This window comes from Balaenoptera ricei, chromosome 9, assembly GCF_028023285.1.
Source record: "Balaenoptera ricei isolate mBalRic1 chromosome 9, mBalRic1.hap2, whole genome shotgun sequence".
Classification (NCBI taxonomy): domain Eukaryota; kingdom Metazoa; phylum Chordata; class Mammalia; order Artiodactyla; family Balaenopteridae; genus Balaenoptera; species Balaenoptera ricei.
The window spans coordinates 45,892,059-45,911,319 of NC_082647.1; the positions used below are offsets into that span (position 1 = coordinate 45,892,059).

Here is a 19,261-nt window from a genome sequence, read left to right on the forward strand (position 1 = left end):
CGTTAGATGGAAAGGTACAGTACCGTAGTCATTCGCTGATGCAGATAGCTGATTGCTCCTGTGTGTGCAGCTTCTGGCTTGCACAGTAGTGTTGGCAATAGATACAGCTCTGCTTCTAATCTCCGTTGCCTGATGTAGAAAGAGTTGGTGTGTTGAGATGCCAGCTGGCTTGCAATGACATTTTTTGTGTGTCCTGTTCTAGGGGACTACGGATAAAACATCCATCCAGAGGATTCCTCAGAAGAGAACTGACCAGCCCCGAGGTCTGAAGACATTTTAGGAAGCTTATGTTGCTTTTACAAAAACAAAATATTATGTTACTGAGTTACTGAAGTTACTGAGTGATTAACTTCAAAAATGGTAACTTCTGATCTTCCTAATACAGGTTTTTAACAGTAAATACTTTGGTACGTATTGCACATCTATCAAATATCAGGGACAATGCTAGGTTCTTCACACGTATTATCTCATTTAATCTTCACAACAACCCTCTAAGGAAGGTACTGTTATCTCCATTTCACAAATTAGGAAACTGAGGCATACTCAGATAAATAGCTTGCCCAAAGTTAGCAGGTGGCAAGCCTGTACTCTTTGCTCGAGTTTCATTGTCAGGGGTAAAGACTGATGTCAAACAGTCCACACTGGAACAGCCTTTCTTTCACAGTTGTACTCTGCCTGGGGTAGAGTACAATTATGCATGTACCGATTTCAGGCACAACTGTGGGGTGTGGAGGGATCCTGCATTGTCTTAATTTTAAGTAAAGATTCCCATGAGTGGTCTCTTTGCAATTGCCTTTTATCTTGAGTTCAGTTTAAGGGATGCCAGTTGTCATTCTTACTATGGACTAGAGCAAAACACATTTGTTATGCGTGATTTAGCACTTCAGAGCTCTAGAACCCTAAAGAAATTTAACTTTACAGGCTTCTTCTGGCAGAGGTCATAGTTGGTGTGAGCGAAGGACAGAGCTACTGATTTGGCCTTACACTCCCCATCTTCAGATGCACACGTGGAAAAATGCTCACACTGATGAAAAAAAATCGAACAAAAGACTTAGCTTGCGTAATCTCCCAAATATTTTTCTCCTTTGAAAGAGCATGCCTCATGTTCTTTGTGCTTGCCAGGAGAAACAAAATGAAAACAAAGAACTCAATTGAAGATGATCATCTCCTTGAGGGAGGACTTTCTTATTCTTTTTTATTAATTAAATAATATTTTTATTAAATTAAATGATTAATCATTAAATCATAAGGTTGCAGGGCATTTAATAGCTAGCAGTTGTTTGAAAAAGAAAAGAGCTTATTTTCCAGCCTTACCTAATTGCTCCTACTCTTTCACCTGTTTGTCAGAGAGACTTGAAGACTGTGCCTCAGCCTCTCCAGACGGTAGTAAGACCTGAGTTGAGGTTATACCTTTGGTGTAAAACAAAAGTGCTCAGGCCTCAAATTTGAAACTTCAAAGGAAAGGAACTTGCCGACATTCTTCTTTGAGCAAACACGGGCAGCAAATCTAGGTATCAAGGCATTGCTGATGCAAGGGAGAAATATTAGGTCTTGTAGATTCTAGTCAACTGTGTCAGCTGGTGTGTATTCTAAGTGATTGCCCTCTTCTTTAGTAAATGAGAGATTTATGAAGGTTACTGAGTATGATGCTGAGTAGTTTACTCATTCATTAAATATTTTTCAGCACCAGCTGTTATCAGTACTGGGATTAAATTCTGGGGATGCAAATGTGTATAACACCCTGTCCCATCCTAATGAAGTTTATAGCCAGGATCAGTGATCTATAGGGTGAAGCATAAGGAAGAGGTATCTCAAAGACCAGGGAATCAGTGGTTCAAGAATGGCTTCCAATGAAGGTGACTCAAAGAATTACTATGGCTCAGCATAATTAATGCAAAGAGTCTTAAGAATCAAAAGTCATTTGTTTGTCATTTTCCTAATTACGTCAAGATTAGAGTTCAGGGACTGAAACTCCTTCCATCCTGGTTGGGTGTCTAAGCCATACTTCCCATCTGGGGGTTCCAGCACTCTACACTCATGGTTAGGAATAGCCAAAGCCTCCGTATTTGATAAATAGTTTAGAATGTGGGATAGATGTTTCTGCTTTGCTTAAAATGGCACTGAGTTTCAGCAAACTGTTTCCCTTAGGTAGCTGAATGGAAAAAAAAAAAAAAAAAAAAAAATATATATATATATATATATATATATATTTTTTTTTTTTTCCCCCCACAAATGCCCATTTTGGATAATGAGCCTTTTGTGAATCACAGTGGTGTGTTCTCTGCCAAATAGTCACAAATAAATTCATTAAGTTAATCTCTTTGTTGTGTGCTGAGGTCTTCCATGTGGTAAAATCCATTTGTACGGGGAATGACATGACTTTTCTACACTATAATAAGAAATCCACCAGGCAGGCCACCATTAAAAGGCTCCTGGTGATGACCTTTCATCTCTTGTGCTGTGTAATGATGGTAGCCACATACCAAGCACCTACGACATACTGGTACTCCGCGAGGTTGCAAGGTACCATACGTACATTATCTCAGCTATAGCCCCTTTAAAATCCTCACAACAACCATGCAAAGAAGTTACCATTTTCCCCATTTTACAGAAAAAAACAAAAACAAACCCAAACCCCTGAATCCCAAAACAGATTATCTCCTTAGGATCTCACAGCTGGTAATAGCTTAATCCAGTTCTGTGACACCCCAAACCCCGCTTCTCTCACAATACCACACCACCTCTCCCAAAAGTAGATCTTCGTGGATTTGATTCTTGTCACAGATCTTAGCATGTGGCCAAGGGATGGCCACTCCTGTGTGCAATGACCAGACCCTGTCAGCTGCCCCAAGCATCCCTCGAAACTTAAGGAGAAGCCGACATACTCTCAAAACAAACTCGGCACCTAAGCCAGTGGTTCTCAACCTGGCTACGAGTTAGAACCACTGGGCGTTACAAACATACTTGCTTGGGCTTCACCTTAAAATAACAGATTACTTTCAAGACTCCTGGAGGTGGGGCTTAGGAATCAGTAAATTTGAAGCTTTCCAGGTGATCAGATGGGCATCCAGGGTTGAGAAATGCAGGTGGAAGCAAACAGCTTCAGGTTGGATGAAGGGCAACAAAACTGTGTGGTTTATTTTTTTCCCTGTGGCCATGTATTCCTCTGGGGACCTGGAAATGCTGGTCAGGTGATCTTTCCACACTAGGGAGTGGTTTGGTTCAGGCAGTGTCAACTGGCCTTTTTCTGGATACCTTCTCAGACAGCAAGCTTCCTGTCTCCTGTGCTCTTTGCTCTGTGAGCTTCAGATATGGAACCAGTAGATTAGTTAGTATTCTCATTTTCTTGAGGAAGAGTCCTCGGAGAACCAGAGTCTTTTCTAATGTAGATGCTGGGTTTAAGTATTCTAGTTTTAATATAAACTACACCTTGAAGAGTTTAAGAATAGACCCTCACCTTAGACAGCACTACATCTAATGTGCATGGTTTAAGAGTAATTTTCTGGCTGGGTTCATGGTGCTAGATTGTATTTCTGCGAAAGGAAGGAACACCTATCAGCGTGGCCTTTGTGTAATGCTTTCATGTCTTGAGGAGACAAAGGAATTCCCTAGGTGGGAAAGTATTCTGCTGCTGAGTTTTCCTGGCAATTGCAAATCTTCCAGATAGTTCCTGAAATGTAGGATCTTCCTCTGAGGAAAGGGATGGGAACTGATGCTGGGTGAACACCTGCTATGGGTCAGCTCTGTGCTGGCTGTTTCTCATACGTTGGTTTCTTGTCATTCTCACTCAGGCCTCTGCAGTGAGTGTTACTATCTCTGTTTTTTTCTTTTTATGGGAAACTGAAATTACGTGTCCCAGTCATACGGGGACAGAGAAAGAACTGAATCTGACTCCCTTCCAAGGATGGGCGGGGGGTGACTACAAATGAGATAATGGATATAAAGACACTGAACGGTGCAGAAGACAGGCCATGCTACTGGGCTCCTTAAACAGCAAAGCCCCGGGTTCACGAAAAGTTGTTATACTTCACTTTCATTTTTAAAACTGTTTGCTGGGAAGCCTAGATATTGAACAAGGACCAAGTCTCCTGTTCTGGTTGAAACAAATTAACATCTTCCACTTGCCCTTTAAGGAAAAGACCAGCTATGAAAACCAATTCAGCCAAACTGCTAATTTTAAAGGGTGTGTTTCTTCCTTGGGGACTGGGATGAACCCGTCTTGATTCCACTCTCTGTGGAGCTGTCGTTAACAGTGAGAGGAGTCTTCTGGCTGATTGCGTGTCTTCCCATGAGCTTATCTTCAGAGCGCAGTTAATTCATACCAAATGTGCTAGCGTGGCTGCCTCAATCAGAAACAGGTATAAGTCGGGTTTGGAATTCCAGATGCTCTGAGAAGATGTCCCAGAAAGAAGCTAGAAGGAGTCCAGAGAGAAGACAAATCCAGAGGGCGAAACTGATGTCAGGCCGATTCTCTGAATAGGGCAGAAGGAGCAAGCAGCACCCTTTCCACCAGCCCCAGATCGGCACAGCCAGGGATGGTGGTGCCTATCCCAGAGTCTTTCCAGAGCTCCGTTGGCTCAGGGTTTAGTCCCCCCTTACCCACCAGCAGTTCCCCTGGACATGGTCACTGTCACTACAATAATAATAAAATAATAAAAGTTGCCCTTAACTGAGGCCTTCTTTATGCCAGACACTGTGTTTCACATGGTTCATGTGCCCGTCTCGCTGAGTCCTCCCAAGAAGCCCTGTTAAGTGTGTAACATTGCTATTCAGAGGGGAAAAGTGACACTTAGAGAGGGGAAGTGTTTGCCTAAGACTAAACAGCTGGGGGAGGTGAAGGAGGCTTTAAAACCAGGTCTCTGCGACTTCACAGCGCCCACTCTTGCTCTCACGCCTAGTCAGACACCAGGAACATCTTCTTTGGTCTTACTCTTTGCTTTTCCAAGTGCTCAATATATTTAGAAAAGATCGCTGACTCTAAGTGTTGGCTCTTCTTGTTGCAGATTTCCTCACAATCCTCAGGTGATAGCATCAAAGTTGTTTTTTCCAACAAAAAGAACATTTTTTTCTTCATTTCTCAGAGCTTTTGTCTTCATGGTAGACCCAACAGGAAGAACAAACTATGTGGGTAGGAGAGAAAAAAAAAAAGCCTAATTTTGAAGACCACAAGTAACTTTAACTGATGCATAAAGGACTCCTTGCCAGCCAGGCAGTTTGTTGTGATCAAACTATAGCAGGAGCCCTGGCTAGCTCTTTACAGTTTATAGAACACTTGCAGTGTGTGCAAAATATTATCACTGTTGTTCCCTTTGTGAAGATAAGGAAGGGGAAGATTGGCGAGACTGAAACAGTAGTTTGCAAACTCCGGCACAGTGGAATTACCTGAAGAGCTTTAGAAACTCCTGAGGCCTCAGCCTAACCCCACACAGATTCTGCTTTCATGGGTCTGGAGTTCCCAGGATTTTTCAGAGCTCCTCAGGTGGTTCTCATATGCAGTGAGGGGTGAGAACCACCAAGTTAAAAATTTCACCCAAGACCCTGGGGCTCCCCTGACTTGATTGCTTGTCTCCGGTGCTTAGACTTCTGGAACACCTGTTCCATCCCAAACCCACGTAGGTGAGGGAAGAGACAAAAGCAGCTATTTAAGAGACCTGTTAGTCACGATTTTTATGCAATTCCTTCCTGAGCCATTACCACACCAATTGTATTAAGGGGGAATGATTTGCTTTTGCTTTGGGGAAATATGATTATGGCTACTGACAATGGTGTTCAAGAATCCCATATATCACAGATATATACTCAAATTATTGATAGTATAAATTAATTACTATTTTAACTTATTATGGTAGTTATTAAAACTTACTCTGAACTTTGGTCTCGGGTTATTTTAAATATGTGAGGTCTGAGGCTAGACCAGTTGGATGTGAACCCAGAATCCAGACTTCCTGCAATGCTAGCTGTGTGAACTTTGGCAAGTTACTTAAGCTCAGTTTCCTCACTCAAACTTTGGCAAGTTTAAAAGCCTCAGTTTCCTCACTCAAAAAGGGGGTGATAATAGTGCTTGCCTGTTGAATTGTAGTGAAGATTAAAGGCTGGTTCACATTAAATTCTTAGCATTGTGCCTAGTACACGATGTATGTCAGATATTATCATTATTTTACCATCACGGATCCTGAAATGAAAAGCACAGGCTCAGTTCTTATATCATTTTATCCTCTTGGAACGGATGTTGACATGTCAATCCCTTGCAATTCAAAACTCATGGATGATTTTTGAGCATTTTTATAAGGACTTTGCATCAAATTTCAGACAGATATCAATAGACACTATTTTAGAAACGGAATGTATGGCAATGGGATTTTGTTCTTCATGTAAAACAACATTTATGAGGCAATAAATGATTGTTTTTTTATCTTGTTAGTGGATGTGTTGTGTTTTGTGTGTGTGTGTGTGTGTGTGTGTGTGTGTAAATGCAGTTAGAAAATGTCTACATGTGGAAATGTTTTTTCCAAAGGTCATGTTATGGCATTATCTTTGAAAGAGAAGAAAACACATGCCCAATACTTTTTTTCTTTTTTAAAGGTGCCAATATTAGAATTTATTCAGAAGCTAAGAGTAAACCAAGTTTCTGCCTTTGGAGGCAGTCCTCTGCAGCAGAGATTCAGAAATTTGTCCAGTTGCTGCTGCTGTGCAGTGACCTTGCAAGATCACACTGAAGCCGTGGGGGATTGAAGACGCAGAATTGGGTTCTAATGCAGATCATGGTTTACCGCACAGGAATTGGGCTGCACGTAGATTAGACGAGCACTAGTGACCATTCCTTCTGCCTGCTCTCAGTGCAAACAACAGGGCATACCGAATTAATAAGATACAACATGTTATGACATGATAACGACAGTGATAATGAATTAATCCAGTCTTTCCGAAAGTGTGACATGCTCCTGATAAAGGGGGCGCCTTGGCCTAATCAAAATGAGAAAACCACATGCTGTTGGCTGTTCTTAGGGATTCATAATACATGTCGCCATCATTTAGGTCTCTGAGAAGTCCTGCCATGAACATACTAGTTTAACTTTAACCCAGTTACATTTGATATATGAATAAATCGCAGTGTATTTTCTGAAGAAGAATAAGTCTATGCATTATTTTCCTATGGGAAAAAAAAGTAGCCACCAAGCAAAGTGGCCTCAGAGAGAGAGAATAAAAAGTTGGTGATGGCAGATGAAAGGGCGGAAGTCATAGACACCTTTGGGAGAAATTGCGTTTATGAAAAAGATAAGATTTAAACAAATGAGGATTAAACCTCCTAAAAGAGCGTTAACGTCTATGAAAAACAAACATTGTAATTGTATAATAAAGGATGATGATGTGTCAGTTTTTGTCTTGAACTTTTCTTTTCCTAAGCACATTTGAAAGTAATATAGATAATGACTTTCCCAAGTTCAGGTTCTGTGCAGAGATACATGCCTTTGTCAAATCTTCATTAGCCAATGAGATCGTTTTCTCCAAGTAAATTGCTCTAGGAGACAAGAGCAGACTTTGTGAACGTGTCCCCAAGAGGAAAAGGGTCCAACTTGTTGATAATCAAGCATATGAAGGGGAGGGGATTCTGTTCCCAATTTGGTTCTCCTCTGCTTGGGGCGGGGAGGGGCTTGGGTTGAGGGAGCAGAAGAGGATTGTAACGCTACTGCCTGGGTTCAGCTGTGGGAGGTACCCAGTCATCGGAAGGGAAAGGGCCAGACCTCCTTCCAGAAATATCTCAGGAATCCCCAAAAGATAAATGAAAGAGTCCTTAAGTGGCCACAGCACCAACCCGGAAGAAAGGCCCCCATTAAATTCAAAATTGTGCCCTCATCCCAGGTGCTGCTGTTTTGCCCTGTCATCATTTCATGTTCCCCTGTAGAGGGGAAAGGCAGTCAATGCGTACAAACAGCACTGTGTGAATTTTTCTTTATTCCCACATTTTGAGTGAGGGTGACAGCAGGCATATAAGTATTTCCACAATCTCGGTGGGGAGCCGATCTCTATCAGCGGATTCAACTCTATTTGCAGCGACTCCAGTGGCAAGGAGAGCTTTCGTTCTGACAATCAGAATTCTAGCAAACGGTAAATGTTTCTTCATGCTGAGAAGTAGGAAATTCAATAATACTTTGGCTGGGTTCATGCTGAGTAGTGAAAATAGAATGAATATGGAGAGGGGCTGTGACTTAAAGAGCAGTAAATCAGCTAGCCCAGAAGTGTGGGACAATCAGCTTTTAATTCGAAGCCCTCACCTGTTTCTACTCCATTCTCCAGGGCAACGGGACTGTTTTTATATTTGTTCCTAGAGTGTTTTGTGCTGCAATCCCTTGTTTACCCCAAGAAACAGAATTAAACATTCTGGGATCTTTTTTTAAAAAAAAAAATCTACATATGCATTATTATGGCACTATAGGACCATTTGCTGAAAATCTTAACTTATGTGTTAGCCTAACTCCAAAGGCAAAGTAGGTGTGGATAGTGTGGAGCTTGTAGTAATAGCATTACTTATTATGATTGATGGAACACTTTTTCTTCTGTAAGCAAGTCACAGGTTTCAGAGGGGGTTACTGGAATGGAAGCCCCATGAGGGTAGAGGTTTCTGCCTGTTTTGTTCATTGTTGTATCAGCAGGACACACAGTTAAGTGCTTTAAGAAGTCGGTGAATGAATATTGATCTCTAGGCTGTGAAAAGTATACTCAGCTATGAGTGCTCTGAAAGGTCTCGGACTAAAGTGCAGAGTAAATTCAGTTTTCCTGACTTTCCATCATGTATAGTTTTGTAGAATAGCTTTGATACTTGATTCTATGGAAGAAATTTTTAGTAGTGTGTTTCTTTTTAAAAAGTTACATCACTAAAACTTGATCATCATAGAAAAAGTAGAAAGTGTAAACAATTAAAAAGAAATAAAATTGCCATGTTTATACTACTCAGAGATAATCACTGCTATGGTTTAAATGTATGCTCTCCCAGATTTTCCTATGCACACATTTATATGTTTTTATAATATTAAGATTAGACATATATATGCTTTTTTTCATTCAGCAGTACTACATCCTAATAGGTGCGTAGTATATATCATTGTTGTTTTAATTTTCAATTCCCGAGTGACAAAAATTGTTGAGCATCTTTGCCTATGCTTTTTGGCCATATGTATATCTTCTTTGGCTAGGAGTCTGTTCAGATCTTTGCATATATTTAAATTGGGTTGTTTGTTTCCTTTTGTTGAATTTTAAGAGTTAGTTCCATATTTTGGGTACAAGACCTTTATACACGTGCTTTGCAAATATTTTCTCAGTGATGTGCTTCTTATTAGCACTCCAGGATTGCGTGCCACTTTGCAACCCTAAAAGCTTACATACAGTGCTAAGTGCTGCTTAATGAGATGGCTGTGCTCACCTGTGTTTGCTTTGCTACTTCCCAAAGTGTCGCCACTGCTCCCTCTCACTTCCTTAACCCCATCCATTCATTGTCAAAGAACCTTTGTATTCTGGGGTCATCACTGTCTATCTCTAGGAATTTTTTTTTCCTAGGCATTTGTCTTTATTTATTTTAAGTGAATGACCAAGGTGATGATGTGCTTATTCATCTATTTGCAATAAGATTTCTAGTGAGAGTTTTACCCTGTTTGTTTCCTGGTTTTAAAGAAAACAAACAGGTCTGGGGGCCAGGAAGTCGCCCGCAGGATTTAGGAGCGCTGTGTAGTTGGTGAGGCTAACCGTTGTCTGTCTTCCTTTGCATGGCCTGCAGTCATCAAGCCTCCTCTGCGTCATTTTAAATGCCCTGCTTATGCATCTAGCTCCTACGCACCTTCGGTCCCAAAGAAAACTGACGAGCATCCTGCAAGGTACAAGATGCTGGATCAGAGGATCAAAATGAAAAAGATTCAGAACATCTCACATAACTGGAACAGAAAATAAATCAAGGGGAAGAGGGAGTGAAGGAGAGGCCCACCCATCTGCCTCTGGGTACTAACCAGCCACAGTGGGATATGTCTCCAGAACAAGGCCTTCAGGGCTGGTGCTATCATTGTTGACTCCCCCAAGGCACGGTGAAACCTATATGTGAGTTTCCCCTTTGCTGTTCTGTTATAGAGCCATCAGTCACAGGATTTGGAAGTCCATGCAGCCTCTAGCAGCAAACCAGTAAGAGGGTTGTCTCATGCGGCTTTTATTGGTATAGATCTTTCAAAGTCTAAATTGGACCCAAGTTAAAATGATGCTACCCGTTCAGAAAAAAATGAAATTCTTCCCATTGACACTTTTTTCATCCCTGGAAATTGACTTGCCCCAATGAGAATATCGGTTTAATAATAATCATTGTATTTAAGAAATGCACTTCTAAAAACATCTTTTCCAATTTTTAATACAAATATTTACAATTCAAGTAAACATGGAACTTTCAAAGTCGATGCACTCCCAACAAAAGTTGTACTTCTGAATGGAACTATCTTAGAGGGAAAGGAGAACTGATGAATTGTATTCATATGTACTTCTGAACTTAGGCTTCATAAAGCAGATCCAAGTTAAAAATAAAGACCGTTGTCTTCGGTTCTCATTGTATGGCTCATGCCTGATAGCCTCGCCGTACCTTTAAGAACATGAGAGTTTACGGGAGATGGATTTTGGCTCTGCTTTTCTCCGATCTTTCCTCTTCACTCACAATAGACAATGCCAGAAGTCAATGGGATGCCTGTACCTCAGGGACTCCCGGTTTGAGATTCACCCAGGAAATGTCTATTTAGTCTTATGGTCCTGGTTCAGGAGAGTATAAAATGCTGAAGCTAATTTGAATTCCTTATTGGCGGATTTTTCTCCATAAGTTTGGAGGTGACTGTAAGTTAAATTTCAGGTCATCTTCCCAACAGACCACATATCCGAGTCCCTTTGGGAGCCCAATTGCTCTCACAGCTGTTGGCGGGATAGAGGTCTATAACTTACCTCTCTTCATGGTGGCATTTTTTAGCCTTTCCGTATCTCTCCCTAGAGTTTTTACTTTGGGACTAAATTCACAGAAATGGTAAGAAAAGTTTCAAGGTCAGAAATAGCTTTTGATCCCTTCAGAAATGGTCTGGTGCGGTGGAAAACTTCAGGTTTGTTGTCTGTCAGGTCTGATCTCCGAGCCTGTCCTGTCTATATAACTAGTTACAGGTCCTCAGCCTAAATGGCATAACCTTTAAAAGGCTCAGTTTGCTTGACTAGAAAATGGGCTTCATAATCCCCACTCTTGCCTTTTGTGATGAAGATTAGGGATAACATAGGTTTTGTTTGCTATGGCTGAGCCTGGAGAGTCATAGGTACACCGCAGAGGTAGCCGTGAGCATCTCACCGCTGGGAAAACTCTCTGGGACGCCCCTCAAAGAGGGGACTGTACCCTGAGCCACAGCCTTTGGGGTCTGATTGTAAAGGGCGTAGCATCTTCTCTTCTCATTCTCTACATTCATTTCCAATAAACCACAGTTTTGCAAGTTGAGTCAGCACCAGAGTTTAGTGCCCATCAGGCTATTGAGCAATTTATTTATAATGTGCTTTACAATGGTATTTCAGGGAAATTTAATTGCTATACAGAAAGGAAAATCACTGTGACTTTTCATTAAGGAAGCAATTAATTCTTAGCTCCTTGCTTGGTGCCTGAGCAAGAGGACCCTTCTGCAGGCTGGTAGAGTCTAATCCACCTGAATTAGGTTAACTCGACAGGTAATTTCTACCTGTTTGTATACAGATGCCTTAGTGCTTGCTGCACAGTCATTTGGCCACACAATGAGACTGTCCATGGGGTAGTGGCCTCCAGTGGATCAACCCACAAATGATGGTCCTCACCTGTCCCTCAATATCTTCAGTCTTAGGTATTGAGATTGTAGCTGTGCTTTCTTGACTGTGCTCCTTGGCATTGGAAGCCATGATCCTGAGGAAGAAAGTTGGCTCCTTCTGTATTCTTTTATCCCAAGCTGTTACTCTTCAGTCTTTGCGAATCTTTTAATTGAGCAAATGTACAAGTATTGAAATTCTGCATTGCTTGTAAAATGCCTACCATGTTTTTTTGCATGATGGGTTGTATGGACAGGCCAGATTATATTCTTATAGCAAATAAAGTGATGCTTTTAAAGAACTTTCTTGTATATGAGTCATCTTTTTCTTCTGCAGAATTCTGGGATTCATAGGAAAAGAGTTAGATTTCCCTTATGCTTGGCACTGTTCAGTCCTGAATATCTTGTCAAGATGAATAGTCTAACTTACCCTTTTCAGCTTGCTTCCTGGTTGTATAGGCGATAGCTTTTTTTTAAAAAAATAAAACCCTCCTCCTCCCTACACCACAAGCCCAATAAGTTAATTTGTTGAGTAATAATAGCAGCTAGTTCATAGGTAAACATCTGTGTTATCAACTCAGTTTATATCATTTCAGACTAAGGTGTATAGCTTAGTCTGAAATCTCAGTGGATTCAGAAAAAGGAATATATGTTTGAAGATTAAAGTGCCATTATACGTTTCTTAAAAAAAAAAAAAAGCGACTTTGCTGTTCATATGTGTCTCTGTTTTATCTTTGGATTCAAAATTCCTAGAGAAGAAAAGAATACAGCTCTAGCCCTTAGAGCCTCACCCTTAAAAGTAGGTAGTCTGCCTAAGCCATTCTGCCCCACAAACATTTACCCATGGAGGGCCCATATGACCCAGAGTTGTGGACACAAATATCAGGGTGTGAACTCATCATTTCCTAAAATGCCTTGGGTGATGTTGCATTAGACAACACAGTTGTGTTTCCAGTAAACAATCTCCCATCTGAAGAGAATTTTTATGTTAGCAAGCCAAATGAAATGTGTGTCACCCAAGGGGCATCATGCATGGCTCATTTCTGGAAATGAGGTTGAAACCATGATGAGCTGGTGGAACAAGGATCTGGATAAGGCACACACTTAAAAATTATATTTATTTATTCAATTTGATGGAATCAAGGTATGGATCCAACTAGATCCCCTCACTTCTTACGCTGCACTGCCCCCTGGTGTCTCTTAGAGGCATGAAATGTTTGCTGAGTTCCCTGGGATCTTTTTTTTTTTTTTTCCTTTATAAGAGGAAGTTTTATTGTTAATGATGATAGTTTTTAGCTGGATGAATCTTGGAATTTAAAAGGGCAAGTGGCTGTGGAGAAAACCATTCTCATTCTCATAACAGTGCTGCTGCGTTGCTGAATCGGTTTACTCTGCTAGCAAACACAGGTCCTTGAAGAGTCCTGTGGTTTAAAAATAATAATAATACACACATGAGCACACTAAGAAATCTTAATCTATGGAGAAAATAAAATAAAGTTGGGGGACATATTGGGAGACAAATTGCAGAAGTCCTGGTAAATGTAATAGTGACAGAATGCTAAATAAAAGACAATACCTGTGACATTTAAAATATGGAAATAACCTATTTACAGCATCATTTAATTAATTAATCACCATTTAATTACAGTACCATTACTTTATTATCCCTAGTTGGCTCATATGCTCACACAATCTCCGTTTCTGAACCCTTTCCTTTTCACCTGTCTCTCCTGGAGAAGCTGTAAAAGTTAACATTCAATTGCCCAGTTTTCTTACACGTAGGGGCGGCCACGTGACACAGTTTCAGCTAATGAGCTAGAAGCTGCCTTCTCCAGTTCTCCTTCTTGCCTGGAATAGAGACTTTAGCCTGGATGTGCAGCAGCCCTCTTGGGTCTGTGAGGTGGTGATGAGCATGGAAATAAAGTCCAACATACTGCATGTAAATGGAGCAGAAAGCTAGAAAGGGCCCATGGCTCTGATTATATCACCCAACTGCTATACCGTCCCTGGACCGACTCCTTGAGACTTACTGTTGTGTGAGAAAAATAAACTTATATTTCTTTGAGTAACTGTTATTATTTCTCTTGCTACCTCTGAAGCCTATTCCTGAGTAAAAGACCTTGCTGCAGTCATTGGTATCTTAAGGAACAGGAAATCTTTGAGAAAGAAGCCTAAGAGATCTCGTAGATAATTATACAGCATGAGCAGAAAGTTGCCACTGAGTTAGGAGACCAAGTACTTGAGGATGGGGGCCAGCAGGTGGAGGCATCTATAGGGATACGCGGTGAGGTAAGGTATGTATGTATGTTTTCGTGGGTCGGGGGTGAGACCAGGAGGGGCACCAGGTGTTTCTCCAAAGGGGACAAACACATTTTGAGCACTGCCTATGAGAAGGCTTCTACAGAGCAGACTTTCACATGTTAGACCATTATATTCTTATCGCGTCATGAGTAGGAATGACCATCCCTGTTCTACACAGGAGAAAACAGAGGCTCAGAGGATCCAGTGCCCTGCCTGAGGCCACACGACTGGCGACAGCTGAAGCTTGTGGTTCAACCCCGGCCTGAGCCCAAAGCCCTGGCTTCACTCCCTCCCCAGGGAACCGATGGGTTTGATGTCCTCCTGGCCCTCTGAGGGCCTCTTTTTTTTTTTTTTTTTGAATCAGAAGCTATTTATTTTTAAGTTAATAGTACAAAATAGTACAAGGCCTGAGGGCCTCTTTTGAAGTGCTTGGTGCTGTGGAAATTACTCCCCTTTAGGGTGCCCTTTCAGAAACGCCTCCTCGCCTAGCCACGTGTCTTTTCAGGCAACACCTGTTTGAGATGAGATTATGTTTGTCCCTGCTTTTCCTTACTCCTTCTCAACTACACAATCCCTCCTCCTGGCCTGCTTGGCTGAGCTGCTGGAAGGAGGTATGAAGGGATAACCCCCAGGACCAACCGCATCATCTGGGGCATGGCTTCATGGCCTGCCACCATGGCCTTGGCTTCATGGTGGTGGCAGGGAGGTGGTGGAGCATAGATGGGGGCTAGGGAGAGAAACTCCAGCCCATTGAGAAAGCAAACAAATGTCTATGGAGCATCTACTCTGTTACTATGTTTTTCAGGCTTTGTAATATCTTACTTGACCTACATTACAGTCCTCTGATGCAACCAAGGCTTAAATCACCTGTTCATTCCTCTCATTAATGATGACCAAAATCAGAGTATTTCAGAATGGTTGTGGCAGAAGAAATAGACATGAGTTTAGGCTTTAGACTTACTATAGTACATCTCAGTTCTTTGGAGTGGGGTAACATTTCATATGTGAGAGAATGAATTCAGACTACTGTTTTGGAGAGTTCAGTTTGAACTACTGAAAAGCTAAATGCTTGATACTAGGTTTCAACAGGAATAGTTTTATGGTATGTGAAGACAAAGAGACCAAACTAGGTTAATGGTAGTGGTGTTCATTTATTATTTTCCTGCAGGGATGGCTAGAGTTAGAGAAGCTGTTACAATGAACAAATGGTTTGCAATGAGAATGTTAACTGCATTAAATGGCCACTTTTAAAATACTTCGAGGCTGACCTGGTTTGGCCTTAGCCTCCCGTGTCCTTTCACACTGTTGGGTTGTCACACTTTACCGTTTGGAATGTTACCTGGCTTCTCTTTCTTGCATACATACACACACACACAGATTTTTTGTGCCTCCATAATATTAACTATATTACATTTTTATCTCTGATAAAAAAAAACTTCACAAAGCAAAAAATAAACCTCAGTCTTGTCTCAAGGATTACAAAAATCTGAATATTGCAAATCAACGTTTGCTGAGTATTAAAGGCACTAACAATAGACAGGAAACTGCAATGTGACAATTTCTCCAGCAGGTGGCGATGCTGTGTAGGAAGAAAAGCTACCCTTAGGCTAGAGGAGAACGGAGGCTGGCTGGGGACAACCATCAGCAAACACTAATTGAACATTTCTCGTTTCCAGGCACTGCCCTAGGTGTGCAGTGAATCCAATAGGAGTGAGGCAGTGTCCCTCAGCTTTGGGAGCTCACAGCCTTAGGGGAGAATGTGTCCTTGTCTGTCAGGCAAGGTCATTCATTCATGCTGCTTGGAAAAGAACTTAAAAACAAACCCCACACCTTGTGCATTGTTGGTAGGAATGTAAAGTGGTGAAAAACAGTAAGATGGTTCCTTAAAAAATTAAAAACAGAATTACCATATTATCCAGCAATTCCACTTCGGGGTATATACCTAAAAGAATCAAAAGCAGGGTCTGGAAGAGATATTTGTACACCGTGTTCATAGTGCCACTAATCACAATAGCTAAAATGTGGAAACAGCTCAAGTGTCTACAGATGGATGAATGGATAAACAAAATGTGGTATATTATACAATGGACTATTTATTATTCAGCCTTAAAAAGGAGGAGAATTCTGATACGTGCTACAACATGGATGAAGCTTGAGGGCATTACGCTGAGTGAAATAAGCCATTCACAAAAGACAAATAGGGCTTCCCTGGTGGCGCAGTGGTTGAGAATCTGCCTGCCAATGCAGGGGACACGGGTTCCAGCCCTGGTCTGGGAAGATCCCACATGCCACGGAGCAACTGGGCCCGTGAGCCACAATTACTGAGCCTGCGCATCTGGAGCCTGTGCTCCGCAACAAGAGAGGCCGCGATGGTGAGAGGCCCGCGCACCGCGATGAAGAGTGGTCCCCACTTTCCGCAACTAGAGAAAGCCCTCACACAGAAACGAAGACTCAACACAGTCATAAATAAATAAATAAATAAAAGAATGTGAATTTCTTTAAAAAAAAAAAAAAAGACAAATACTGTGTGATTCCACTTTTATGAAGTACTTGGAGTAGTTGAATTCATAGAGACAGAAAGTAGAATGGTGGTTGCCAGGGGCTGGAGGGAGGGGAGTTAGTGTTTAGTTACAGAGTTTCAGTTTTACAAGATGAAAAAGGTTCCAGGGATAGATGGTTATACAATATGAATATATTTAGCACCATTGAACTGTACACTTAAACATGGTTAAGATGGTCAATGCTATGTTATGTGTACTTTACCACATACACACCACCACCCCCGACGCAAATTCTTCTCTGCCTGTTAGCCTGTCTGCAGTGTTTCCCCATATTGTAGGGACACAGCGAAATCCCTAAGGCAAACCTACACACATTTCCAGGCTGCACCCCTTGGTTCAAGACCTGGAAAGAGAGGGTGTGTTTACGTTTGCTTGGCTATCGTAGTAGGTGTGGTCATCAATCCAATGGCTGAATATGAAATTCGATTTCTCCCTCCCACAGTTGTAACCTTTCAAAGGTGTAGAAAAAGAAGACAGTCACCTGCCCTAGAGCCGCAGACCCAGGAAGCAAAAAGAAACCATAGTTTATTGTTCTACTCTGGGCCAGGCATTCTACTTTGTAAGCGTTATCTCATTTAACCTTTATTTAATCACCTCAAAGAGACAGGATCCGCCATCATTCTCCCTTGGCAAGTAAGGAAATTGTGGCTCAAAGTTCACAATGTTACCCAAGATCCATAGCTAGTAAGCGTCAGGGGGGCAGGATCTGAATTTTGACTGCTCAGATGGATGCTCTCTGTGTGTTCTGATGAGATAACAGGCGTGGGCCGTTTGCTTATACTGCCCTTATGATGCTAAAATGCAGTGCTTTTCACATGTGAATCAAGTGTTAAGGATCACGGGGTCCCTTGTAAAAAATGAAATTCTGACTTGGCTTCGGCAGGGGATTCTGCATTTCTAATGAGCTCTTAGGGGATACCAAAGGTGCTGGTATCACTTTGAGTAGCAAGACTTTAATTTGCAGAGGTTCCCAAACTTTCTCATTGTCTCAGCAGCTTTTTCTCAGGACTTTGGTTCAAAAGAAATTCCTATTCTGTTTTTTCAGTTGTTAGTTCCAAACAACTTACTAAGTGTTATGTTCTAACAGCTTAGTAGCCATTAAACAATGAAGTATATGTCAATTGAAGAAAACGATAATGTTTTTATTTTATTCTTGAATAAGCACAATTACTTACTAGTAGTGAGGCTGGAGATAGATGGGCCCCAGGCTGAGCAGCTAGAGTTTTTCCTCTGTGGACAGATACTCCAAAATAGCAGGAGGGGGGAGAAGCCGTGCCCTGCCTCGGTAAGAGATAGAAGACCACATATTCCTCATTCTCAAAGTCCTGGAGACCTTCCCAGCTACACACGTGCCGAAAGGTTCCTTGAAGGTCAAAAGAGAGGAGGCGCCACCACATAGTAGAAGATGTCAGCCTACCCATAGGCTTCTTTGCTAGAATCCATCTTGGCTAAGAGACACACACGTACACATGGGAGGACCCTGAGATATACCAAATATGGACTCAGAACCAGGCAAAGCAAGATGACTTGCCAAAAGGAAACCCTAAAGAAATGCGCCATAAAAGTGATTCAAACTACCACGAGGGCGCGACTCTCTCTCTGAGCCCGCCTGCGCGTCTATCCACATGTACCCTTTCTCCGCCTAATAAATACTTTACTTGTTTCACTACTTTCCATCTCTAAGTGGAAATTCATTTCTACACAGTTGATGGGCCAGGTCCTCGTCACTGGCCACTGGTCCCTGGTGGTCTGGGGGCTAGGATTCAGCACTCTCACGGCCACAGCCAGACTTCGATTTCTGGCTGGGGAACCAAAATCCTGCTTCAAGCCCCTGCCGGCAGAGGCCACCCGAGAACAGTAGGATATATGCATACCCCGCCCCTGCACAGTTTCTCAAACCTTGGAATCAGCTTGGACGCCACCACCCTCCTTTCCTGTTCCGTATTGATCTTTTATGATACTTGCTGCTTAGGACAGCAATTGTCAAAAATCCAGCTTACAAAAGCTATGACATCCTCAAAAGAAATTCAGTGCATATTGAAACTGTGAACTACCTGGAACTCACATTTCACACAGAGGCTGACAGATATCAAGTATTGCTGGATTTCCCTCTGAAATTTAAAACATCCCGAGGCACCCCAGACTTCCTCGGTGCACAGTTTGGGAACCGTGGCTTTAAAGCACTCTGGCTTGTGTTAGAGAACAGCTGTGTGGAGACGCAGACTAGGAACCAAGAGACCCTTTCACTAAATTACTCTGTGACCTCAGCAGTTTGCCAAGGTCTTGAGGCCCTTTTCTGACTCGAGAGGGGACCATGTGAACTGACCTTTAACATTCAGATATAATATCTGTGATTCTAATGATCTGTACACATGTCTCAACTCCCCCATAAGATTAAGCTCTTAGAGGGCGGGGGCTGAGTCTTATTCAGCATCAAATCCCACAGCACCTTCCTCATAGTAGTTGTTCAGTAAAGACTTGTGCGATAAATGCCTTTCGAAAACATCTTAATCAGTTTCCAGGGCTATGGGGATGGCGTGGGGTGGAGGGAGATTTTATTAATTCTTTAATATC

The 19,261-nt window shown here is 41.9% G+C and overlaps 1 protein-coding gene across 5 annotated transcripts in view; it reads left to right on the forward strand.

Moving 5' to 3' along the window:
* Positions 1-10,273, forward strand: part of PDE1C (phosphodiesterase 1C) — a 522,865-nt gene extending 512,592 nt beyond the window's left edge. For 3 of the 5 annotated variants that reach the window (XM_059932718.1, XM_059932723.1, XM_059932725.1), the window contains one exon: positions 9,770-10,273. In XM_059932718.1, the coding sequence (XP_059788701.1) occupies positions 9,770-9,939 (170 nt within the window). In that variant the 3' untranslated portion in view covers positions 9,940-10,273. Of the gene's footprint in view, positions 1-202; positions 1,176-9,769 lie in introns of those variants that run through there. The other 2 variants (XM_059932721.1, XM_059932720.1) reach the window with 2 other exon arrangements.
* Positions 10,274-19,261: the final 8,988 nt, after the last annotated feature.